The following is a 26485-nucleotide window of genomic DNA, read 5'->3' as shown; positions in this document are numbered from 1 at the left end:
TTTTGACACCACAAAGTAGATCTAACAAACAGGAAGAGGAGGGTCTCACCTATATTTTACTACATGTGAATGTCAGTCTGATGCTCAGGCAGTCAGCAGCAAGACAACATGGACGTTACAGCTCTCTGCATCAGACTGTGTGAGTACTGACTCTGTTTCTCTGTTTCTGTGTAAGATTCCAAAAAGGAGAAATATATAAGCTGAATTTGGCAGCTATTAAAGTAATTATGTTGCATGATTTGGCTGATGAAACACAGCATGAATTTGTAGTTTTCCGAAAAGCATGAATCTGCATTTAAATTTGTCTATGACTGATACTGCTCTCTTCTTTTGTCTCGCCAGTGATTATTGTGTTGAAGGTGGTGGTAGCACAAGTTCACGCTCAAAATGATGGTAAGCTGCATATATTTCAATTAAGGGATTTGACATAAACTCAATATCCAGTGTAGAAACACCATATCAGTGCAACATTTTGATATTTTGATATAAATATACTTTCTAACATAATCTGTAAAAGGCTAGTAAGGATTAGCCTTACACAATGTTAACCATGAACTGGCCTCTCTCACTTGCAGAGCAGAAAACTGAAATTTTGATGCATATGTTTAGCTAATTAGGGCATCGAGCCTCACAGCATGAGGGTCCCAGGTACCAACCTGCCGGCCGACTTCGGCTCTTTTGTGTGGAGTTTGAATGTTTTTCCCCATGCTAATGACAAATGCTAAAAACGAAATGGTTTACTTATTTATTGCTGATTCAGCACCGGCAGAGTGTTTACAATCAATCTATTTCTTTCTCTGTTTTAGATGCAGCTGTTCTTCGTATTGTTCCAGACAGACTGCAGTTTTTTGAATATGAGTCAATCTCTATAAACTGTGAGTTTAATGGCTTGACTGGAGGGAAAGTGATGAGGTCACTCAAGAAAATAATACAAACAAATATTCCTAACTGGGTGACATCAGCAGGATCTGGCACCATTAAACCTGCATTTGCATCAGACAGTGGAGAATACTGGTGTGAGGATGGAGATGGACAGAGAAGCAGAGCTGTCAACATCAGTGTCACTGGTATGTTTAACTACTAGTTTATTTTAGAGACAAAATCTGCTTGATAAATCCATCATGATCATGTCAGTAGTAAAACGCCTTTGGGAAAATCTAACTGCTAGTGAAATAGTATCTTAAATTGCATGCATAGTCACAACTTTCATAGTTTTAAAAGGAATGATACTGAGTCTGAATACAACGGGAATGTTATTTATAGCACAACGGGTCCACTTATTTGTTCGTAATAGACCTCAGGACTTTTCTCTGCACGCATTTTTATTAATCAAAGCAGGAAAAGCACAGGTGGAATTAATGACTTCAGTGATGGCTGCCTTTCCAGGTTGACTGACACTATTTGTGTTTCCACCTGTACTTATCTTGCTTTGTGAAAAGTCAAAATGTCTGCTGTGAAAAGGGCCTATGGTCTAGTTTTAGTGTACCTCTCAGCCATTAACATTAATTAATTCACATCAACTAGTCTTGAGGGCATCTTACAGAGTTACCTTGGGTGAACACCACAATATGACTAAGATTAGTACCATGCATTAGCATAATTCTCAACCTACACCAGCAATCAGTTTAACAGAAGTAATTGTTACTACCATATTACTATCCAGCTAACTGTAGAGCTTTACATGGAGTAAACATAAAATACATTTACCATCAGATTGCAGTAGTGTCACAAAAAGTTTACCTGACATCTGCAAAGACCCAAGATTTTTGTTTAATTGCTCAACCTACATCCATTCCCACAGCCTCAGACTTTGTCAAGCCCAAAAAAAGTCTCTATAAGATCCTTAATTAACTACTACCTGTAAATAGTAATAATAGAGTTGGGCAGCAAAATCCTATATGAAAATCATTATCATAACACTTTTCTTACACAGATGGTTCTGTGATCTTGGAGAGTCCCGTTCATCCAGTGAAGGAGGGAGACAATGTGACTCTGTACTGTAAAAGGGAGAATAGTAGCCCTAGCAACATCGCTGACTTCTACAAAGATGGCCTTCGCGTCAAGACTAGCTATGAAGGAATCTTGACCATCATCAATGTTTCCACATCAGATGAAGGTCTTTACAAATGCAACATCTCTGGAGCTGGAGAATCACCAGAGAGCAGACTGACTGTCAGAGCTGTCAGAGGTGAGATGTAACAGTGTTTGAAACCAAAGTGTTGTTAGAGAAATTGTATTGTTACTAAATTGTCTTTGCTGGTTCAGATCCACATATAGTGTCACAGAAAATATTGGCCCCATGTGCTGTTCATACTCTGACCTTTCACAGTATCCCCTAAAAATTAATTATCATATCAACTTACTGAAACACATTTTTCATCCATATATACCTCATCAGTTATTAGAAATGGGTGATTAATACTTTTTTCTTAAATGGAGTAAATATTTTTTAGGTTTGAATGAATTATTGAATATGAAGAAAACAAACAAACAGACAAAACAAAACAAACAAATTTTCAAAAATAAAATGAAAATATTCCTTTTTCCTCCATTTCTATCTATTCTGTGTCACTTGAGAAAAGTAAAATGTCAGGTCAAAACAAATATGTTTAGGCAGTTTTTACTGCTCTCGAAAGGGGTCACATATGACCTGAACAGTATCTGAGGGCTAAATATATGAAATTAAATGTTTTATATTTCCCCATAAAACATAACACTGCAATATAAGTTAAAGTACATATTCTCTTCATGTTTTCAGAATTTTATAATGAGACTTCTCATAATGAGACTTCTCTTAATGAGACTTCTCATAATGAGACTTCTCTTAATGAGACTTCTCCCGTCCCTAATGGGTATCTGCTGTGGTTGACCGTCAGAGGTTCATGTATGGCTCTGCTGCTGCTGCTGTTGGGACTATTTTACCATTGCAAATACAAATGTACACAAGATACAACTGCAGGAGGCACAAACAGAGGTGAGTGTATTTGAAGTTAAACCCACACACTTTTTTTTTAAACTCAAGCCCCTCAGCGAGTTCTACACCTCAGATTATTTATTAGATAATTTATGTTTGATCTATGAAAGCAGCACTATCATAGGTGTCAAACTAATGTAGCGTTGTGAAGTTATGTTTAAAAGGTGCCACATTGGCTTCAACTCCTGACACTTTACTGTCTTGCAGGGAAACATAAAACCTCTGGAATATATCATGGCTTACAGTAATATGTAAAGATAGATTTTAATTGTACAAGTACATCACGTATTGTGTGTATAACCCTCTGTTCTTGTCTTAGCTGAATATATGCTACTTCCTGATATAAGAATTTAAGAATTTGTTTTTCTGATTAAAAAAGAAAATGTCTGTTTTTATTTTTTTAATTATTATTTATTAATTATTTCAGGAGAGGAAAGTGTTGTTAAACAAAGAGTAACATAACATTATACTTTTTTTTTTAAATTTCATTTTTATATAACTGGTGTAATAGGTTTTGATTTACATACAATGCTTCTTATGCACAAACAGCTAAGAAATGAAACAGAAATTCGGCTTTGACAGCAAATGAAAGTCACATGTTAATTTTTTGGTTTTCACAGGGGCTGATGGAGTGGTTGGTCCAGAAGAGGTGACATATGAAAATGTAACAAAGGAGAGAGGTAAACTGGAAGGATAAATGTCAAGATCACTATTTTTGTTTTTCGTGATCCTACTTTTGTACGTTCAGATCCAAACAAAAACAAAGTGATGTTTCAAACAAAGTCACATAAACTGTTGGAGAATGAATGCTTCTTTTCCTTTTTTTAACATAATATTTGCTAGCAAAGAAGCTAATCGACTTTTCACTTATGGCTGCAACACATGCAGCCATAAGTGAAAAATGGCACAAGTTCCACTGAGACTTCACCATTAATCATTGGAGAAATTTAAATTATGTAAAATGCTACATGTGCAGAATACAATGCAAGTAATACTTTTATTTTGGCGATAATTGCGGTAGCAAAGAAGGAAAATGGGAAGATAAAAATTAAATTTGTTAATTTCTGGTACTACTGGGCTCACAATAATGAAATGTTTTCAAGCAGCTCATCAGAGGAAGACAGTTTCCTTCCACGTATTTATAGATGCATGTGAAAATGTAATTCTCTGAGTTGTAGACCACGTGAGAAAACCACAGACAAAGAGAAAGGGCCCCTCAGTAGGTTTATTTAGCCATATACATGAAAGAAGTTGTGCAGTTTGATCATCACTTTGAGATGGAAGGTTTTGCCTGAGGAAGGCTCATGTTAACCTTTGTTAGTACAGTAAGGCCAGTTTAAGAGTAGGACATGTTTAGTGTTAGTTAATCATTTATGGTTCAAGACTCCACTTTCTTGTGTCCAGGGGGATGTGTGACCCTTGTGTGATGTTACTTGGGTAATAAATATGCATATATGCAAATGTGTTTGGTCCTTTAGAAACTATAATAATTAGGGCCCAAGCACTATACAGTGCGAAGGCCCTATTGTAATCGTCAAGATTATTATTAGGGCCCAAGCACTATACAGTGCGAAGGCCCTATTGTAATCGTAGAAATTATTATTATTATTATTCGTCTCACAAAATGAACGCCTTTTTGACCCCCTAAACGTGCCCGAAAAGTCACCAAAATGTGCAATCATGTTCGACCCGGCGAAAAATTTGATATTTTAAGGATCACGAAAATGGGCGAGAAAAAATGGCTCAATAGCGCCCCCTAGAAAATTAAAAAAAGCGAGCCCCACCTCTGAGATTGTCCTAGACAAACGAAATTCGGTACACATATGTATTGTGTAAAGACGCACAGAAAAGTCTCTTGGACCCATACCCTCACTCTAACAGGAAGTCGGCCATTTTGAATCGAATCTGCGTTTTTGGCGCCATTTTGGCGATTTCCACGCCTGGTACTTTAACGAACTTGTCCTAGGGATTTAATCCGACCGACTTCAAATTCACTCAGAAACATCTTGAGACATTGAAGATGAAAAGTTATCAAAAACTTTCTGATTAGGGATCCGGTTTGGCCGTGGCGGCGCCGACAATTTCCTTCGCCATTCGATCCTTCGCCATTAAACAGGAAGTCCTTATAACTCCTACAGACATCGTCCTATCTACACCAAATTAATCACGCATGTAGAGGGTCCCGCCCTGAACACGTATATGCATCAATACTGTGTCAGCTCAATAGCGCCACCTACTGGATACAATAGCGCCCCCTTGAAAATTGAAAAAATAATTGAGCCCCTCAAGTCAGATTGACATAGACAAACGAAATTTGGTACACATATGTATCTTGTAAAGACGCACAAAAAAGTCTCTTGGACCCATGATGTCACTCCAACAGGAAGTCGGCCATTTTGAAAAATATGTGCGATTTTGGCGTTTTCCACGCCTTGTACTTGAACAAACTCGTCCTCGGGATTTAATCCGACCGACTTCAGATTCACTCAGAAACATCTTGAGACATTGGAGATGAAAAGTTATCAAAATCTTTCTGATAAGGGATTTGGTTTCTTCGTGGTGATGTGAGGAATTTTGACATTTCGCCATTAAACAGGAACAGCTGGCCAAATGGGGGTACTGCACCCCGTAGAAGAATAAGGGAATTGAGCCCCTCCCTCCAGATTGACATAGATGAACAAAACTTGGTATATATATGTATCACATAAAGAGGCACAAAAAAGTCTCTTAGACCCATACTCTCACTCCAACAGGAAGTCGGCCATTTTGAAGTGAATTTGCAATTTTGGCACGGTTTGATAGAATTTTCACAGCACATACTTTAATGAATTCCTCCTAATCCAACCAACTTTATATTGACTCTGTATGCGTCACAGCAAGTCTCGCTCAGTAGTGGCGGGGCGGGGGAGCTTGGGCCCGATCATCGCTGCTTGCAGCTTTAATTATTATTATCGTTCCTATAAAGTAAACGCCTTTTTGACAGCCTAAACGTGCCCGAAAAGTCACCAAAATGTGCAATCATGTCCGACCCGGCGAAAAATTTGATATTTTAAGGATCACGAAAATGGGCGAGAAAAAATGGCTCAATAGCGCCCCCTAGAAAATTTAAAAAAGCGAGCCCCACCCCTGAGATTGTCCTAGACAAACGAAATTCGGTACACATATGTATCGTGTAAAGACGCACAAAAAAGTCTCTTGGTCCCATACCCTCACTCTTACAGGAAGTCGGCCATTTTGTATCGAATCTGCGTTTTTGGCGCCATTTCGGCGATTTCCACGCCTCGTACTTTAACGAACTTGTCCTAGGGATTTAATCCGACCGACTTCAAATTCACTCAGAAACATCTTGAGACATTGGAGATGAAAAGTTATCAAAAACTTTCTGATTAGGGATTTAGTTTCTTCGTGGCGATGTGAGGAATTTTGATGTTTCGCCATTACACAGGAACTGCTGGCCAAATGGGGGTACTGCACCCCGTAGAAGATTAAGGAAATTGAGCCCCTCACTCCAGATTGACATAGATGAACAAAACTTGGTATATATATGTATCACATTAAGAGGCACAAAAAAGTCTCTTAGACCCATAACCTCACTCCAACAGGAAGTCGGCCATTTTGAAGTGAATTTGCAATTTTGGCGCGGTTTGATAGAATTTTCACACCACATACTTTAATGAATTCCTCCTAATCCAACCAACTTTATATTGACTGTGTATGCGTCACAGCAAGTCTTGCTCAGTAGTGGCGGGGCGGGGGAGCTTGGGCCCGATCATCGCTGCTTGCAGCTTTAATTAGGTTTGTTCTTGTGAGATGAGCTGATGTCACTTTGTTTCTCCTTAATATTTGTTTAATCTTCAACCCAGCAGTGTTTTGTGTATTATTTCATCTTTGTGTTAAGTGTTTTCACAACAAAATACAACAAAGTTTTATATCATTAATACTGAACAAAATACACTGTTTAAACTCCAACATGATGAGCCTCAAAAAGCTCAGGCCGAATGCATTAGTATTCAGTTGAAATTTTGTTTTCCAGGCAAAAACTCTGATAATTTAATTTGTTTCCAAAGCAGAACCAAATGTGTCTGGAGCAGATACCCAACAGGTATGAAATCTGATACAACAACTCTTTCTTTTTATATTTACTGTATTTAATGAAATTTCTGCCTTATAAGGAATGGCAGTTAAGAATTAGCTTGCACTGACCATGTTACAAGCAAAAAGTAACCTCTGTCACTGAAGAGACTGAAAATATCTTCATAGCAGTGTCTACCAATATCCAAGAAATAGGAGCCTTCGCCTCACAGCAGCATTAGCTGCCAGCTGTCCAGGAGAGACCCAGGGGTCACCAGATGTTCAGGCAGAGATATCACTGTTTCATGAAAGCAGTTGTACATTTATTGAAAGATCGTTTTGACAAAAGTCGAACAATATTTGAGCCTTTTGATGATGTTAAACTTTATTGTAGTAGGGTAAATATAACACTTATGTTTGTCATAAAGATAATGATGAGGTGAGATCAGACTAAAACTAATTTGAAGACACTCATGTCCCCCTTACAAGCTGCATGATGAAGGATATCTCAACTTTATCACAACAGGTAAAATATTTTATGGAGTCTGACATCATAATGATTTTTTTAATCAAGGCTAATTCAAATAGTAACAGTGTTATACTATACTACTATATCTGAATGATAACAATACAGTATGTTGGTATGGGGCATCTTGCAAGACTGTGTGGCGTTATACATTTTTGTTATGTGCTATAGTCAATATGTTCTTCATAGAATTTCAACCACAGTGCACATTGGGTTTGCAACATGTGTATGTGCAAGATGCAGTAATATTATAGGAACTGATAAATGTAGGGTTGATTTCACACAGCTGTGTCAAATTAAGTATATTTTACTAAAGTTTTGTTATACAGTATCAGTCAAAAGTGTGGACACACTTCCTTATTCAAGCTAATGGGAAACAGTGTCCAAACATTTGAATAGTACTGTATTTAAATGGAGTATATGCTAATATACAATTACATTTGACAAATATAAACTTGATAAATTTCTTAGGTAATTAATGTTCTGCTTTGTGGCGTAAAACTGTGATGTCACACTCTCTCCCATAGAGTAATCCTTCTGCTTACTACTTACCGCTTTATAAATAACTACTTTGAGGTTGACATGTTTGCAGGTTGACTTTGAGCAGCTAAATACGGCCCTGAACTGGTGAAAAGTCTTTAAAAAAGTTATGTCAGTCCATGAGTGAATCATTGTTTTTTAAAGTAAATAAAAATAACAGAATTTCTTTGTGTGAAGATCTTTTAGACTCCATGATTTTGAAGTAATTGTATTTCCTGTGTGTTTACAGGTCAATGAGAGCAGAGACACCTGACTGAAGGAAAGAGTCATACAGCCATAGTCAGTGATGTTACTCAATACGTTTGTATTTTTTTTTCACAATGTTGTAAAATTTCGTTTGATTAAAATGTTTTGCATCACCACATGGCCCTAAATCCATCCATTGCAATGTACATTTGTTTGTCTCTTCGGTATGACATTGTTACTGAATAAAGCTGTGATACAAAGACATTTACATTCAGAGCGTATTTATTGCTAAGTTAATACAATAATACACTCAGCTAATGATTTATTTACTTTATGAGTCCTTCTCATTGTTTGATCAGGTAATTCTCAAATGCTGAAGACATTTCCAGCACTTTGATTGAGTTTCATTTCTCTTAAAAACAATAGTATAGTATTATTTCCTCAGAGTCAAGAATATGGTCTTCTTTTTTCACTGCATTATGGAAAATACAAAAAACTATGATTTAGTCAAAACCAAAGAAGTATGAATGTGACAAAGTTGGAGCTTAGGTGGGTTTTTTAACTTTTATGAAAAGTTCAGCAAAGAGACCAAACACTTTGTATCATATCATAACTCCAATTAGTACGTTTGATGTAAAGCTCTGCTGATGTTCTGTCACCTTTGTGATGAGCTGATGGAGTATAGATTATTTATTTATACCTTGCTTTTACTTTGTTGTCTTAAAAACAGAAACAGGACCAAAGTATGCTGAAAACCTGTAAATACTCATATCTAATAATAAGTGGCATTTGACCTGGACTGAGTGTACAATTTTAAGTAGTTGAGCTAAAGATGCTTAAACAGGGACGATGTAGTTTATCATCATCAGTCGATATTTGGGTGTTTGATGCTGAATATATTGGTCATCTGTGACTCAGGAGGTACATGTAGAGCAGGTTGTCAACTAATCTGAAGACTGGTGGTTTTAATCATCCAGTCCACATGTCAAAGTGTCCTTGGCCAAGATACTGAACCCCATATTGCTCATGATGGTTGTGCTAGCACGCTGCGTGACAGCTAGCACATCAGTGGTTGAATGCATGAATGTGGCTTGCAGCATAAAAAGCTCTTTGATTGGTTAGAAGAATAGAGATGTATGTGAGTGCTGTCCATTTGTGCTGTCCAATGTCTATTTTCAAGAGTGAGCGGTTCATTGAAGTGAGACAATTAAACCACATCGGTGTTTGTTTACGTGTCTGAAGACATCGTTCGCAACAACAGAGCTGCTGTTGCATATTTAAAATAAACTCACTGTGGTCGACCAACATGAGACTGTTATGTCCGTTTGAGCTGAAGCAGACACACTAAGTTTACACACACATATAGTTCAGTAACTTTCCATTAACAGACTACACATGGTACCACTGACCCTCATGGGGCCCAGTCACAGGGGAGTCTTCACACCAAATTCAGTTTAATTGTAAATTCTACTGAATTTGAGATAAGGACTGAACTAATAAGACTTAAAGGACGAGTTCATAATTGTATTATAGTCGGTGTAATCATCACAATAATCAGTCATTTCTTTCAACATTACGGTCTTTCGAGTGTCAAAGTCCATCTTTTTGCTACTGCAGGGGTACTGTTGCTGTAATGTCAATTAGCTATTGTCTCTGTGTTGTGGTCTGTTGGCACCCCCTGCTGGTAAAAGGATAGCACATCAGCTACACAGCTAGGCCTTTGTGTTCAGTCAGGAAGCAGCCTGTAAACATAACCTACAAAGCTGTTTTTCATTACAGTTTTTGTCTTCCCATTTATGATGTTATCATGAGCTTGACTTATCACAGTTACAATGAAGAATATCTATTTGATGTGACTCATTTTTATGGCTGAAGCTTCATATTAATATCAGATGAATACATTTTTGCATAGGAGGACATATTTGAAAAACTGTGAACCTATAAATAAACATATTTTAAAGCTTCCTCTGTGCATGTTTTAATACATATGAAAATACTTTGAATAGTAATTGCAATTGTATCTGATATGTTTGAACTTGAACTTGACCAATAAATGTAGTTTTGGCTTCCTTTGTCTCATTCTGCCACTGGCTAATTGTTGATTGTCCACACCTGTTAGATGTCATATGTTTTTAACCTGACCTGTTGGAGAGTCATTAGTCACTTCCTGATAATGGCTCCTTAGCCGAAATGCATAGAAGTATAGTTTTTAACATGTGCTTCCCTTAAAATAAAGGCTTTTTATTCTTTCCAAGATGAGTGCCTTGGTGATTTCCTATTTTCATAATGCTTTGGGTGTTTAAAATAAACCAATTCTGACAGTAAGAAACTGAAGGAAAACAGTGTTGTCCCATGTCAACCCTGCACTGTGCTGACCCAAACCACCCAAACCTCCTTTCTCTGTAGAATTTGTAGCTTTATAACTATTGGTGCTTTTCCACTACACAGTTCCAGCACGACTCGACTCAACTCGACACTGTTCCAGGAACGACCTTTTCCATTACAAAAAGGTACTTACTCAACGTGGGCGGGGTCGTCATAGCACGGCTCAGTGATACTGCCATGACTTCGTTTTATACGCACCACAAACACATAAACAATGGAGGACATGGAGGCAGTGGTGTACTTGCTGCTGTATGTGTCTTTCTATCACACACAAAGCAAGAAAATTGAGCCGTATGGCTGTAACGCTGTTGCCGGTATTTAAAAATGCCGAGTTTGATTCTTGTGTGGGACGGCTCATGACTCTACCAGTGACGAGTCTTCTGACCAATCAGAGGCCGGCAGTCTGTTGACGTCACATTTAGTATAGACTCGGCTTGCTTGGAACCTCAGCAGAGCAGGTACTAAAAAAGTAGCAGGTACCAGGTACTATCCCTAGTGGAAACTCAAAAAACCCGAGTCGAATCGAGTCGTGCTGGAACTGTGTAGTGGAAAAGTGCAGTATGACACATTTCTTCCTACTTTGCTGGGAAAAAAAGATACATCAACCACTAGAGGGAGCCATCACTTTAGAATAAAGAAATGTTGAATTGGGGCCAATGGCAGTCTCCATTTTACAGTGAGCACAGACAAACTGTCCTCCTTCAGCAACTGAAAATAAGAATACTTTTTTTGTGGAGGGGAGCTTTGGTTTGATAAAAGCAGCATGTGCTCTACAAAGAATATTCTTCAGATTAATAAAATACTGTTGCAAAGTAATAATTAATAATAAGTACAAGCCGAGTTATGTTGCCTAGTTCCTTGTTACATGACTTTATAGTTATACAGTAAGCTGTTAAATTGTCCAATAACCTTTCAGTGGCCATTATCATGTATGAATACAAAAATAAACTCCTATACGCCCCCTCAGGTTTTCAGATCACACTGACTGTGGTTTCAAAGTAGATCTAACAAACAGGAAGAGGAGGGTCTCACCTATATTTTACTTCATGTGAATTTCAGTCTGATGCTCAGACAGTCAGCAGCAAGACATCATGGACGTTACAGCTCTCTGCATCAGACTGTGTGAGTACTGACTCTGTTTCTCTGTTTCTGTGTGAGATTCCAAAACAGAGAAATATATAAGCTGAATTTGGCAGCTATTAAAACAATTATGTTACATGATATGATATAAATCCACATGAATTGATAATTTGGCTGATAAAGCTCTCTTGCTTTGTCTCTCCAGTGATGCATGTGTGGATGATGGTGGTAGCACAAGTTCACAACAGTTATTGCATTCAACATGACGGTAAGTTGCAGATATTTCAATTTAGGGAATTGTTTGTAAATTAAATATTCAGTACAAGCACCATATCCTCATTAATAATTTGATTAATAGTGCAACATTTTGAAAATGTTATTTAAATACACTTTCATGAACTGTAAAAGGCTAGGGTAAGGATTAGCCTTACACAATGTTAACCATGGTCTGGCCACTCTCACTTGCAGAGCAGCAAACTGAAATTTCAATGTATGCGTTTAACTAATGAGGATGTGGCTGTTAGGCTGACCCCACATAGAGCTACAGCAGGTTTAATAGTTTGGTTTGATCACTTAAAACACTGCATGTTTGGAACAAAAGAGGTTGTGGGGCATAATGTTCACTCTTGTACATGTAGAATAATGTCAAGGGCACACATAGTTTATTTAACAAGACGCCTATAAAAATATCTAATGTGGTCAAATTGTATGTTTTACATGCATTTATTGCTGTTTCAGCACCAGCAGAGTTTATGAAGTCAACCTCTTTCTTTCTCCGTTTTAGATGCAGCTTTTCTTCGTATTGTTCCAGACAGACTGCAGTTTTTTGAATATGAGTCGATCTCTATAAACTGTGAGTTTAATGGCTTGACTGGAGGGAAAGTGATGAGGTCACTCAAGGAAATAAAGCAAACAAATACTTCTAACTGGGTGACATCAGCAGGACCTGTCACCATTGAACCTGCATTTATAACAGACAGTGGAGAATACTGGTGTGAGGATGGAGATGGACAGAGAAGCAGAGCTGTCAACATCAGTGTTACCGGTATGTTCAACAACTAGTTTGTTTTAGAGAAAAAATCTGCTTGATAAATCTTTGTGATCACACGAATAGTTAAATGCTTTGCTGAAAATCAAGCAATTAGTGGTGAGATAGTATCTTTAATACTGTAATTATTCCAAAAGAGAAATTACATTGTGCGTGAATAAAGTTTGTCAAGAAAACCAAACAAAAACACAACTTAAATCCATTAAATATCATGATCAATCATAATAAATGTGTTTAACATAAAATATTTCTTACACACTGATCAGATGGTTCTGTGATCTTGGAGAGTCCTGTTCATCCAGTAAAGGAGGGAGACGATGTGACTCTGCGCTGTAAAAAGAAGGACAGTAGCTCTGGACACGCATCTGATTTCTATAAAGATAGTCTTCACATCAGTACTGACTACAAAGGAAACTTGACCATCAACGATGTTTCCACATCAAATGAAGGTTTTTATAAATGTATAATCTCTGGAGCCGGGGAATCAGCGGAGAGCTGGCTGACTGTCAGAGCTGTCAGAGGTGAGACGTAACAGTGTTTCAAACCAAGTGTCGGCTAGAAGAATTGTGTCACTAAATTGTGTTTCCTGGTTCATATCCATATATAGTGTAAGAATAGTCACAGAATATATTGGTCCTACACACTTTTAATATTCTGACCCTTCACAGTACCCCCTAATAATTAGTGTCAACTACTGAACCATATTTCTCATCATTATATACCTCATCAGTCATTAATAAATACATGATTAATACTTAATGAAGCTTTCAGACAGCAGCAACATCTTCTTTACCTTTTACCGTATTTGTTTATGGGGAAATACTATCTATCACTGAGTTAAGGTCTTGATCCTACCGGCCATAATGAATGTTAATGAATACAAAAATATGTTGTGAATTGTTTAGTTTAGTTTTTTAATATATAGTCAAAGGGTCAAATTGTTAACACATCTCAATAGACAAAAATGTATTATTATTATATTTATTTTTATCTTTAGGATAAGCTATACAATTTCATTTTTAAACAAACATTTCTAGGCAGTGTTTACTGCTCTCAAAAGTAAAACATTTGACCTGAACAGTATCTGAGGGTTAAATATATGAGATTTTTAAATTGCCCCTTGCATAAAAACATAACACTGCAACATAAGTTCAAGTATATGCTCTCTTTATATTTTCAGAATCTGTCAATGAGACTTCTCAAAATGAGACTTCTCTCAATGAGACTTCTCAAAATGAGACTCCATTCATAAGTTCCCGCTCTAATGGCTTCAACCTGTGGATTGCTGTCAGTGGTTCATGTGTGGCTCTTCTGCTGCTGGTGGTTGGACTAGTTTACTATTGGAAACAGAAACGTACACAAGATACACGAGGCACAAACAGAGGTAAGTGTATTTGAAGTTAAACTTACTGAACACCCTGTGTGAAAAGAGCTAAGAAATGAAACATAAATACAGCTTTGACAACAAATCATAAATGATGATTATTTTGTTTTCAAAGGGGCTGATGAAGTTGTTGGTCCAGAAGAGGATATATATGTAAATGTAACAAAGGAGAGAGGTAGGCTGGAAGGATAAATATTAAATTAATTTTTACTTAACTGATGTAATATTTTTCGATAATGGTATTATTTAGTTTTAAGTAACATTTTAAGTTATACAGTATACAATGCTTCTTATTCACATGCAAAAGAGCTACGAAATGAAACATAAATACGGCTTTGACAGCAAATAATAAATGGTAATTCTTTTGTTTTCAAAGGGGCTGATGGTGTGGTTGGTCCAGAAGAGGATATATATGTAAATATAACAAAGGAGAGAGGTAGGCTGGAAGGATAAATGTCAAGATCAATATTTTTGTTCTTAGTGATCCTCCTTTTGTACGTCACTTTTTGTAAGTTTCTTTTACACAATATTTGCTCATCTTTGTGTTAAGTGTTTTCACAACAAGATACAACAAAGTTTTATATCATTAATACTGAACGAAATACACTGATTCCAACAAGATGAGCCTCAAAAGCCTTAATTCTGTTTATCTTAAAACAAAGGCTGAATGCAATAGTAATTTATAGTTAATTCATATTCAGTTGAAATCTTTTTTTTCCCCAGGTAAAAACTCTGATAATTTAATTTGTTTCCAAAACAGAACCAAATGGGGTGCACAGGTGGTTGAGTGGTTAAGCCATATATGGCCATGTACGCAGCGGACCCCGGTCCATGTCCCGGCTGGCGGACCTTTGCTGCACATCATACCCCCTCTCTCCCATGATTTCCTGCCTCGCTACTGTCAAATAAAGATGCCTGTGCCAAAAAAATCTGCAGATACTTAACAGGTATGAAGCTTGTGAAGACTGCAGCTGAACATCTCTTTCTTTTTATATTTACTGTATTTAATGAAATTTCTGCCTTATAAGAATTAGCTTGCACTGACCATGTTACAAGCAAAAAGTAACTTCTGTGACTGAAGAGACTGAAAATATCTTCAAAGCAGTGTCTACCAAGAAATAGAGCCTTAGATACAGCTGATGGGAAGTCTAAACAAAGTGTAACATTCAGTGTTTTTATTCCACTAGACTTACTTTTGAGTCTAACATGCAGGTTTAGCTGGATGATTTAGCCACCATTCATATTCAGGCATGCAGTTGATTAATTTGTAGATGAACATGAGATCTGGGGTCACATTCATTAAGCTTCTCAGAGTAGAAAATCACTGCAAATGTTCTCACAGTGACACTTTTTTGTCCTACTTCTAGAAGTAAAACTTAGGAAATCACTGATGTCTCAGCTGATGTCCAGGAGAGACCCAGGGGTCACCAGATGTTCAGGCAGAGATATCACTGTTCCGTTAAAGCAGATTTACATTTATTGAAAGATCGTTTTGACAAAAGTTGAACAATATTTGAGCCTTTTGATGATGTTAAACTTTATTGTAGTAGGGTAAATATAACACTTATGTTTGTCATAAAGATAATGATGAGGTGAGATCAGACTAAAACTAATTTGAAGAAATGTCCCCCTCACAAGCTGCGTGATGATTTTTTTTTTATCAAAGCCAGTTCAAATAGTAACAGGGTTATACTATTTCTGAACGATAACAATACAGTATATGTTGGTATGGGGCATCTTGCAAGATTGTGTGACGTTATCCATTTTTGTTATGTGTGGAACAATGGGTTAACAAGGGGTGCAGCCCCTCCCTGAGCTGATACCTTATTGTGGTGGAGGGGTTTGCGTGTCCCAATGACCCCTGGAGCTCAGTTGTCGGGGGCTTTATGCCCTTGGTAGGGTCACCCATGGCAAACAGGTACGGATGGAGGGACCAGACAAAACGTAGCTCACAAGAACCTTATGATGAATACGATATATGGTCCTCCGGTTCCCCTGCCCGGACGTGGGTCACCGGGGCCCCCCCCCCCCGGAGCCAGGCCTGGGGGTGGGGCTTGATGGCGAGCGCCTGGTGGCCGGGCCTTCACCCATGGGAGGGGCCAAAGGGGTCGGGTGCAGTGTGAGCTGGGCAGCGGCCTTAGGTGGGGACCTTGGCGGTCCGACCCTCGGCTGCAGAAGCTAGCTCTCTCTGGTGGGGAAGGAGCCTGAGCTGGTGCGCGGCGTTGAGAAGTTCCGGCTAGATATAGTCAGCCTCACCTCAACGCATAGCAAGGGCTCTGGAACCAGTCTCCTCGAGAGGGGTTGGACTCTCGTCCACTCTGGAGTTGCCGCTGGTGAGAGGCACCGGGCAGGGGCGGCAACACTTTCCCCCCCCGCCTTCGTGCCGGTATGTTGGAGTTTACCCCGGTAGACGAGAGGGTGGCCTCCCTCCGCCTTCGGGTGGGGGGACGGATCCTGACTGTTTGTGCCTATGGTCTGAGCAGCAGTTCAGAGTATCCACCCTTTCTGGACTCCTTAGAGGGGGTGCTGGAAAACACTCCCTCTGGGGATTCCCTTGTTCTGCTGGGGGACTTCAATGCTAACGTCGGCAGCGACAGTGAGACCTTGAAGGGTGTGATTGGGAGGAACGCCCCCCCCACCATCTGAACCCGAGTGGTGTTCAGTTATTGGACTTCTGTGCTCATCACAGATTGTCCATAAGAACACCATGTTCAAGCACAAGGGTGTCCATATGTGCACTTGGCACCAGGACACCCTTCCTGGACATTGTGGACACCACTTCCTCATTCAAGCTAATGGGAAACAGTGTCCAAACATTTGAATAGTACTGTATTTAAATGGAGTAATTGCAAATATACAATTACATTTGACATATATAAACTTGATAAATTTCTTATGTCATTAATTTTCTGCTTTGTGGCGTAAAACTGTGATGTCACACTCTCTCCCATAGAGTAATCTTTCTGCTTACTGAAAGTCATCGTTTTATAAATAACTACTTTGAGGTTGACGTGTTTGCAGGTTGACTTTCAGCACAGCTTTCACAGTAATACAGTAATTCTCAGATGCTTGATAAATACGGCCCTGAACTGGTGAAAAGTCTTAAAGAGAAGTTATGTCAGTCCATGAGTGAATCATTGTTTTATAAATTAAATAAAAATCTTTTAATTAATCTTTGTGTGAAGATGTTTTAGACTCCATGATTTTGAAGTAATTGTATTTCTTGTGTGTTTACAGGTCAATGAGAGCAGAGACACCTGACTGAAGGAAAGAGTGATACAGCCATAGTCAGTGATGTTACTCAATATGTTTGTATGTTTTTTCACAATGTTGTAAAATTTCTTTTGATTAAAATGTTTTGCGTCAACACATGGCCCTAAATCCATCCATTGCAATGTACATTTGTTTGTCTCTTCAGTACTGCATTTTTACTGAATAAAGCTGTGATACAAAGACATTTACATTCAGAGCGTATTTATTGCTAAGTTAATACAATAATACACTCAGGTCAGAGTCCTTCTCATTGTTTGATCAGGTATTTCTCAAATGCAGATGACATTTCCAGCACTTTGATTGGTTAGAATGATAGAAATGTTTGTAAGTGCTGACCGTGCGGTTCATTGAAGTAAAACTGGTAAACCACCTAGGTGTCTGCTTGCGTGTCTGAGGACGCTGTTTGCAAGAACAGAGATGTTGCACATCTAAAATAAATTCACTGTGGTCGACAACTAACACAAGACTGTTATGTCGGTTTGAGCTGAAGCAGACACGCACGTTTATACACATATAGTACAGTAACTTTCCATTAACAGACCACACATGGTCCCCACTTACACTCATTGTGGGGCCCAGTGGATACTTCATACCAAATTCAGTTAAAGTTCACCTTTGTTTATTGTTTATTCATCTTTCTCCGACACAAGAGGTCATGCAGCCCTAACCCTAACCCAAACAACCGAATGTTGATAAAAAAAATGCTACATAAGTTGACAATGGGTTTTTCTGATAGTAATGTTTGAGGAAGCATGTCCAGAGTGACTAGCAAGGTAATGAGAGGCAGACTCAGACTCATCTCTCCCCTTAAATAGCCCTTCCTATCTACTGTACACATCTATATTTGTCGCAGGGGTGTCCTTTCCATTTTCTCTGGGTAAATTAACAGTTTTGATAACAGGCTAAAATATATTCAATTGTTTCGAAAAGAAGGGCCAGAGGTGTCCAGAGAAGGTATCAAGCCCCAGTTAGTAGTTTCTGTTCTTCAGTCATCTACAGGCAAGGCTGAGGGTGATACAGTATGTATTTCAGTTTATGTACTTAACCAAGTTACATTAATTGGAGACTTAAACAAAGATGAACATTAGACACTACTTTTGTTGTTATGAAGCAATATACATCTACAAATAGTAGAATACAAAAACAAATAGACCGCTCTACCTCCTGAGCCACAGCCGTAAATAAATCTATGAAATTTTTAAAAGTATATGATTTCTATACAGCATCAGATACAGAAATGTTTGTACTTTGTCTTTAAAACAGAAACAGAAAAATAAAGAAAACTATTTGCAGATATTGTGCATTTAAGGGAACTTTTGACATTTATTAGATTTATGGAAACTGTTAACATTCATTGTCACTTGTAGTTGACCTTGTATCAGCATTTTTAAAAGGGCTGTTGTGGTTTATTTGGGGTATTTCGCTCAGTCGCATGATCAGTGTTTATTTTTAAGTGTGAGCGCTTTATTGAAGTGAGACAGGTAAACCACCTCGTTGTCGGTTCACACGTCTTAAGACGTGACTTTCAAAAACAGAACTGATGCAGAAGGTTTTAAATACACCCATGCGGTCGAATACCAACATGATGCTGTTTCATCGGTTTGATCTGAAGCACATGCATACTATATGTGTTGGACTATACGTGCATACACATATAGTCCAACACAGTAAACCACTGACATACTACAAATGCTCCCTTTGGGGACAGATCACAGGAGAGACTTAACATCATATGAAGATAATTTGTAAATCCACTTCGGGCACATGAGCTCAACTTAAGTAAATTCCGACAAAAGTTTCCACCAGAACTTCACTTTCTGTTATGTTATCCCTTTACTCAGGACTTGACTCAGGACTTTCTGTACAGCTCGCCAAGTATCCATTCTTGTGAAATATGAAATCCGTTTCCATAAAACCGAAATACTTTCCTCAATATGTCAACATGTATTTAGTCCAACACGTAACGTAATAACACAAATAACAAACCATATACGGCCCGTTTACGTCATTTCCTGACCTGCACGTCCATCTCAGAGTACACGTGACTAGATGTTTACGACCGTGAGCCTCTTCTGCTTCTGACGACACCACACACAAGCCAATCGGTGTTTAGGATTAGGCAGTACATGTGACCGACAACAATGACGACATGGCTTTGATTGACTGCTGTTCTAGCCTATGGAAATATTCGGTGAAAGCCAATAGTCTGATGTTTCCAACGGTGTATGACACTAAGCTATTATGTTTGACTGTCCATAAACAAACTCCAAGCGTAACCGGCGTGCGCCCGGTGCGTAAAACAATTGAACCATATATCATTACGCACTCAGCATTTTGGTACACGGTTGGTTCTTCTTCGACTTGACATATGACTTATACCAAAATAAACAGATAGATAGATAGATAGATATGGCCAAACAAAAAAAAATGGTTATATGTAATGTTAATATTAATAATAATAATAATATGGTGTCAGCTTTCATTAGAGACCAAGATTTTGATTGTAGGCAAAGGGGATGTGAAGTTATAGGTGTTTGATTGCGGTTATACAGCCTTGGTAACCATGGTAACCAAGTGTCCATTTGGAGTCTCCAAAAAGGACCTGAGGAAAACGCATGGACATACCTGTTGAAAAATAACTCTGAAAAATTCATCTTTTGGTCTTTTGACTCCAAATTTGGACTGCATGAAGCCAAGACCTGTGGATGTGGCCTCATTGTGTCTATATCTCGCTGAGAGGTCCCTGAATGTCTGTACACATGTCATTGTAAAGGCAAACCTATGGGCGAGTAAACAACCCCATCATTGTAACCTCTGCCACTCTTTGTCAGTAAGTCACAGAATCACACAGAATCCTGAGAGTGTTTCCTTTCCAATGATACCAGACACATCTCTGAGTCTCAAACTATGTGGGATCACAACTTGGGCATGTCGTTTAGGCTAACAACATAAAAAATAGGGGCGTATGTTAAGTGGTTAATGCACCAGGGATACATCACATATTGGGAAATAAATAATCACTGTCAGTTTATTGAAAAAATAGATGTTTGATGTTTTTTTAGTCTTTCAAATTGAATAAATTCACAACTGTTGAGCAAAAAGACATTAAAAAGCCTTAATCACATAATGCTGCCACCTAGAGACCGATTGATGTTAGTGTGAAGTTATAGAAACAATGAACTTAAAATCACTATAAAACAAGCAGTAGCAGCTAGTGTCTTCTCTGCAGGTCGTAAAATGATTTGCAACTATTTACTATTACAACTATTTATGCCACTATTTTCTCAAAGTTACAGACTGCAGCTTCAAGGATTGGTTTTATGGTTAAGGTCAGGTCAGGGTTTAGTTCAAGGTTACAATGAGGTATGGGTGATAGCTGCAAATTGTGAGCAACCACACAGAGAGAAACATTAATCAGTTGGTTCAGTTCAGTTCAATCACTAATATACACACCTAGTACCTTTTTTCAATATTTCTCATTTAATCTACAGTATATTTTACACTTAATCACTTTTTATGTATTAAGGCATTTGATATCAACAGCCAAACAACAAGGGTTTTATGTATTTGCTCAATCTTATCTTACATTGTTCCATTTGTTCACGTTCATGTTTTTATATTTAGCATTGGTGGACATTATCTAGCTGTGGCCAACTTAAGTTGACATATCAGCTGATGTTTGCCTATAGTAGCAATTTCTGAAGAAAACTGACTTGAAATCCTTATCAATAGCAGTTCAAATAACCAGAAATTGACTCTGTAGTTGAAATTGGAGAATCGACTGATTAGGAGTTAGTAGGTTAGTAGGTTAATGTGACGTGCAGGTGGGAGCTTCTTGCAGGATTTTTAAGTATCTCATTAATGCAGAAAAAAAATTGTCTCAAAAACAGAAAAATAAATTAGTCTGAAAAGCAGAAGAAAATATATTACTCATAAAACCAGAAATAGAAAATATATTACTCAGAAAAACTGAAAAAAAAGAAAAGTGAATGCAATACGCTTCCGTAGGTTTCTGCTTACAAAAGCCCCTGCAAGTTTCAGCAAATATTTTCAGGTCGTCCTTCCTTTTAAAAGTGGACCTCATTGTCTCGAACAGCTCAGGGCTGCGAGTTCAGCAGCTGGGGTCTGTTGATATTTCAATCTATCCAAAGTCTTGCATAAGCTTCATCCTTACTGCTTCCTTCCTTTCTATCAGAAGTTTCCACTGTAGCATGTAAGAGTGAAAGTAAGTTAACTTTGTTGGTCTGAACAGGAGCGTTCAAAGAAACTACAGTAAAATTAGGTTACAAAACAATAAACTGTGGTTTTTCCTAGTTACCAGCATTTTTTCTGTCTTTTAACCTCACTGCTGATTTCAGATTCAAGACTGTAGTCAAGAAATACAGGTGCTCCAGGGCTGAAGTTGTCACTGTAGGCACACACCAATCCCCTTATTTGATTGTTCTTAATACTCTTGCTTCCCAAAGCACTTATTTCTAGTTTAGGGAGCACCAAGGGCACCTGAGGAGACATGAGCAATGATAAATAAGCAGCTTTCACTTGGAACAGTTATTATAAATTGGAAACTGCAGCTGATTAAACTGATCTGACACATCATAATATGACAGAGTGGAGATTACAGATTAATCTCAAGTGTATCACTGCATATATTTCATGTTTTTTATTCTCCATCTAGATAAAATGTTGTTAGTTGTGGGTCTGATCAACCTTAACAAATGTATTCACTTATTAAAAAGATTATTTTTCTTTTCACAATCTGTAATTTATCCAGTTAATTGAAAAGCTAAAAATGCCTATATTCCTAACCCTGTATTGAATGAATTATTATATTAGCGTGATTTAAAAAAAGATTTTCTGTGTTTTTATTACTTAAAATAGTTTAAATAATATAAATAATCTTTTTTTTATTATAGGCGTTAATTAGTTGCTATATGGCAACAATGCACATTTGTGGAAAGTACCATAAAATCAAAATTTTCTCTAAAAACATAATTTTATTGAAAACAAGATGAAACAAATAAAACTTAGTGAAACATATAACACAATACTTACACAGTTAATTTAATTGCAATTGTTATTTGGAATGTATGGTAATAATAACATCATGTTATCATCAAATCATGACTTTCTCAGTGTTCATCAGAGCATAGTATTATTACAAGAAAAGCAGTGTAAGATTGAATTAAGTGCACATTTGTACACAGTGTAGGAATCATAGAAAATGTAAGAAAGAAGAGGATTACTTGCTGCTGGCTGCACGGATGTAAATGATGCACTTTTGAAATATTCACTCTGTTTTATGGAGAAAGAATTTCATGCTTTGACCTCCAGGACACACACAGTTAATTTGAGTGAGAAACACTGAATATAAACTGTTAAATGTTTACAAGAATCTTCCACAGAGTGACTTGTACTGGTAGAGAAAATAATGAATATTATTTATTTTTAATGAACTTTTGATTTTTTCACACAACAGCCAAATACAACAAGCACATAATACATAGGGATTAAAATAAAAGGGGGAAAGAGGAGACAACAAACAGTGAGGGGAGTAGTCTTAATTTCCAATGAGACAATACACTCATCAAATATAAATGTTATGATTGTTTCTTGGCGATTATTTCAACTTCAGATATTTTTTTCAATGTTTTTGTTCTCCTCTTCCTTTTACTCTTCTGTTGTTTTAATCACTGTCTCTGTCTTATCTAATAGTTTCTCTGTGTTCATTACAAGTTTTTCAAGTTCTTTCACTCTTTCATTCAGGTTCCATTTGTACTCTAATATTATGTCTTTTAGCTTCAAGTATTCTGGTACACTGATGAAACTCTTATCCTCCTTCTCTTTTATTTCTTTCTCCACTGAATAAAACAGACCCTCTTTCTCCTTCACCAGTGTATCTATCTTGTCCTTTTGAGATTTGAGTTCATCTCTCTGGTTCTTCAGTTGCTCCTCCTGTTCCTTCAGTGTATCAACCATGTTGTTATATCCTATGAGCTGCTGTTCTTCTCTTTGTGCTTTCTTCTTGTTTTCTGTTAACAGAGAAAGGAAACTGTTGAATTACAAGTGTTTGATTTATGCAGCTTTGCTTTTGCAGACAGTGGTGTTGATATTGAACAGGACAGAAACACACAGCTGAAACATGACAGTGACATTAAAACACTAATCACATCATTTCCAGCACACACACATACGAAATACAAAACATTGTATTACAAACCATTTTAAACACAGTTGTACATTTTTATTGCTATTTTGTATCAGTGCATCCACCACAGAGACATTATATCATCTTAAGTTTAGAAAATTAGAAACATGAAAAATAAAAAATAAAGTTGTGACTTACTGGTTTCATTTTGCCTCCATTTCCACACAACAAAGACAACTGCAAGAACACACATTAAGCAAGCAGCCAAGCTGACAGTGATGCGAGCAACGGAATTACACAGAATGATGAAGAAATCATCTGAAAAAAAAAAAATATTGTGAAATGTATATAAAATGTAACCTCTGAAACAGTGATCATGTCATCATTTTAGTTATAATTTCTACCTGAAACAATGAAGTGTGTATCTCTGGTCTGGTTGATGTTGTTCTGGATTCTACAGGTGATGTTGCTGTTTCTCGTCTCCACAGTCACTCTGCTGCTGACAGTATAGAGATCATCAGGAGCTCTGATTGTCTCTGTAGGTTCAGCAGAGAGGAGGTTTCCCTCACCGTCCAGCCAGATCACCTCAGGCTCTGGATACCAGCCTTTAGACTCACATCGTAACATCATGACAGATGTGTCGATCCCCGCTAAGCTGATGGCAGGAGAGGAGGAAGTCCCTGATGATGAAGATCAACAGAAATGATGTAGGACACACATTTTTTTTGTTTGTTTGTTTTCTTTTATATATATATATATATATATATATATATATATATATATATATATATATATATATATATACATATATACTACTGTCCACTTCTGCCACAACCGTCACACTGTACTGCCATGGTCTGTGTTACAATTGCATTATATTGCACAGGTATATCTAATAAGGAGGCAAGTGAATGTATTTTGTCAAGCCTTGCAAATACAGTAGTTATGGGCAGTAAAACACATTTGCAGACTTACCTACGACAAGCTCAACAAAAGAGTCTTTCTTCAAATCTGGAAGGTAGCATCTGTATTTTCCATTGTCAGAGAGTTTCACTTTGGAGAGGTTTAATGAAACGTCTCCATGTTTCAGTCTCTCGATGGACAGTGATGTTCTCCCTTTGTAGGATGGATGTTGATTAACCTGGAAGTCTTGACCTTTATGCCACACATGGACAAACCTGGGCTTCAGGTCAGGTCTCGCCCACTCCAAAGTTATACCAACAGCATCTGTAGCTGGCTTCAGAATGCATGGCAACATGACGTCATCACCAACTGTTGCCGTTACTGGCTGAGGTGGACCGACTACCTGAGACTGACCTGGATAGAGACATAATGAGGTTAGATTCATACCAGTCTAAACTATTTCATATTTGTAACGTTGAATATTCATCACAAGAAATATGAAGTGTTTCTTATGTCGTCTGTATGTCTACATTCACTTGATTGCATGACTTTATTTTATTGGCAATGTTAATAAACACTTTTCAGTAGTACAGTATAGAAAGCATCTTCAAATATCCCAGTTTTAGTGTCTTGCCTCAATGTACAGATGTACTGTACACTGTGAGATGTTTCATTAAAATGGTTTGCCTTATAAACACAGACCAGGTTATTTCTGTTGTGTTTGTGTGTTAGTTACCTCCACAGCAGTCCGGCAGGAGAAGCAGGACAACAGCATGATGGAAAATTGAAACACTGAAGGCTGAGAGTCCATATTTAGACAGCATCTCCTTCATCTGAAGCATTGTGGAGTTCTGTAACATAATTTCAAGAAACCAGCTATAAAGTCATATAGCATATCATAAAGACAATAGCAACTCGACTGAGTGTACAAGTGGGAACACCTGGTCTGGTCTGGTCCAGGACCTGCATGGATGGATTTACTTCATGATAATCTTTAATGTGCAACAACTTTTCAAATCTAAATTTAAAACTCTTTTTCATTATTACTGTCATTCCGATTCACTACATAGAAATTGTATTCTGTATGTTTTTTGTCGGTTCATATTTAATTCTACTTCACTTGAATTAATTAGATTCTTTTTGGTATGTTGTTTATTTTATTTATTTATTTATCTATTATCAACTGTCTCTCCGTAACATGGCTGCCTGTATCCGTTGGTAATTTTCTTTTAGAAGACACTCTGTGCTGCAATAAAGCAGGTAAAACATTAACAAGCACAATACAGTAGTTCCACTGTGAACTGTATATATGTATGTGTGTATACATATTTCCTCAAAGAGAAAAATGTTATGTTGGTAACATGAATCCAGAAAATTGCAAACATGTCAACTGATCGTAATATGCAGTTTGTTACATATTAAAAACACACCACTACAATGTTGAGTCTTTGCATATCAAACACATTAGGAAACAGACAATCATTAACTGTAACAGCAGACCAGCTTTTTACTACAAACTATTATGAAATTATTATTAAAATACTTAAAATAAAATAATCGAGAGCATTATTAATGTTAAGAATTAAGAGATAACAATTGAATTTGCAAGATCTTATACCTGTTGTGTTCCTCATCAACTGGCTCACCACACGGAAGTAGCTGAATGTTCAAAGTCCTCATTTGAAATACTGGATTTATGATAGGCCATGATTGATTGTGTGTGTTTCTGAATGTATATTTGTATGTATGTATTCTGTAGTATGTCAAAATACCACTGTGATGGGCACTAGCAATTTCATTGTATTTCAAGTAGAGTGACAATAAAGGCATCTTATCTTATCTTAATGTTCATCTGGACTTTTGACTGTTGTTTTAAGAAACACTTGAAAAACTGTGAACCTATACTGTAAATAAGCCTATTTTAAAGTTTCCCTCTGTTTTAACACATAAGAAAATACTTTTAAAAGTAA

The 26485-nt window shown here is 37.4% G+C and overlaps 1 protein-coding gene across 1 annotated transcript; it reads right to left on the bottom strand.

Moving 5' to 3' along the window:
* Positions 1 to 23999: 23999 nt before the first annotated feature.
* LOC128383602 (butyrophilin-like protein 10) lies at positions 24000 to 25357 on the bottom strand. The gene is made up of 3 exons (XM_053343199.1): positions 25252 to 25357; positions 24588 to 24929; positions 24000 to 24292 (listed from the first exon to the last, which is right to left on the bottom strand). The coding sequence occupies exons 1-3, from the start codon at positions 25355 to 25357 to the stop codon at positions 24000 to 24002; spliced, it is 741 nt and encodes a 246-aa protein (XP_053199174.1).
* Between the last annotated feature and the right edge of the window lie 1128 nt (positions 25358 to 26485).

Source organism: Scomber japonicus, chromosome 22, assembly GCF_027409825.1.
Source record: "Scomber japonicus isolate fScoJap1 chromosome 22, fScoJap1.pri, whole genome shotgun sequence".
In the NCBI taxonomy this organism is placed as follows: domain Eukaryota; kingdom Metazoa; phylum Chordata; class Actinopteri; order Scombriformes; family Scombridae; genus Scomber; species Scomber japonicus.
This window is presented reverse-complemented; position numbering and strand designations above follow the sequence as displayed.

What these genes read in the sequence shown, in the direction of transcription:
- LOC128383602 (XM_053343199.1), bottom strand. Translation starts at nt 25,357, where the DNA reads ATGCTTCAGATGAAGGAGATGCTGTCTAAATATGGACTCTCAGCCTTC. An exon ending in CCTGCCGGACTGCTGTGGAG is followed by an intron (nt 24,930 to 25,251) that starts GTAACTAACACA and finishes GTCTCTATCCAG; the next exon opens with GTCAGTCTCAGGTAGTCGGT. An exon ending in TTTTGTTGAGCTTGTCGTAG is followed by an intron (nt 24,293 to 24,587) that starts GTAAGTCTGCAA and finishes CTTCATCATCAG; the next exon opens with GGACTTCCTCCTCTCCTGCC.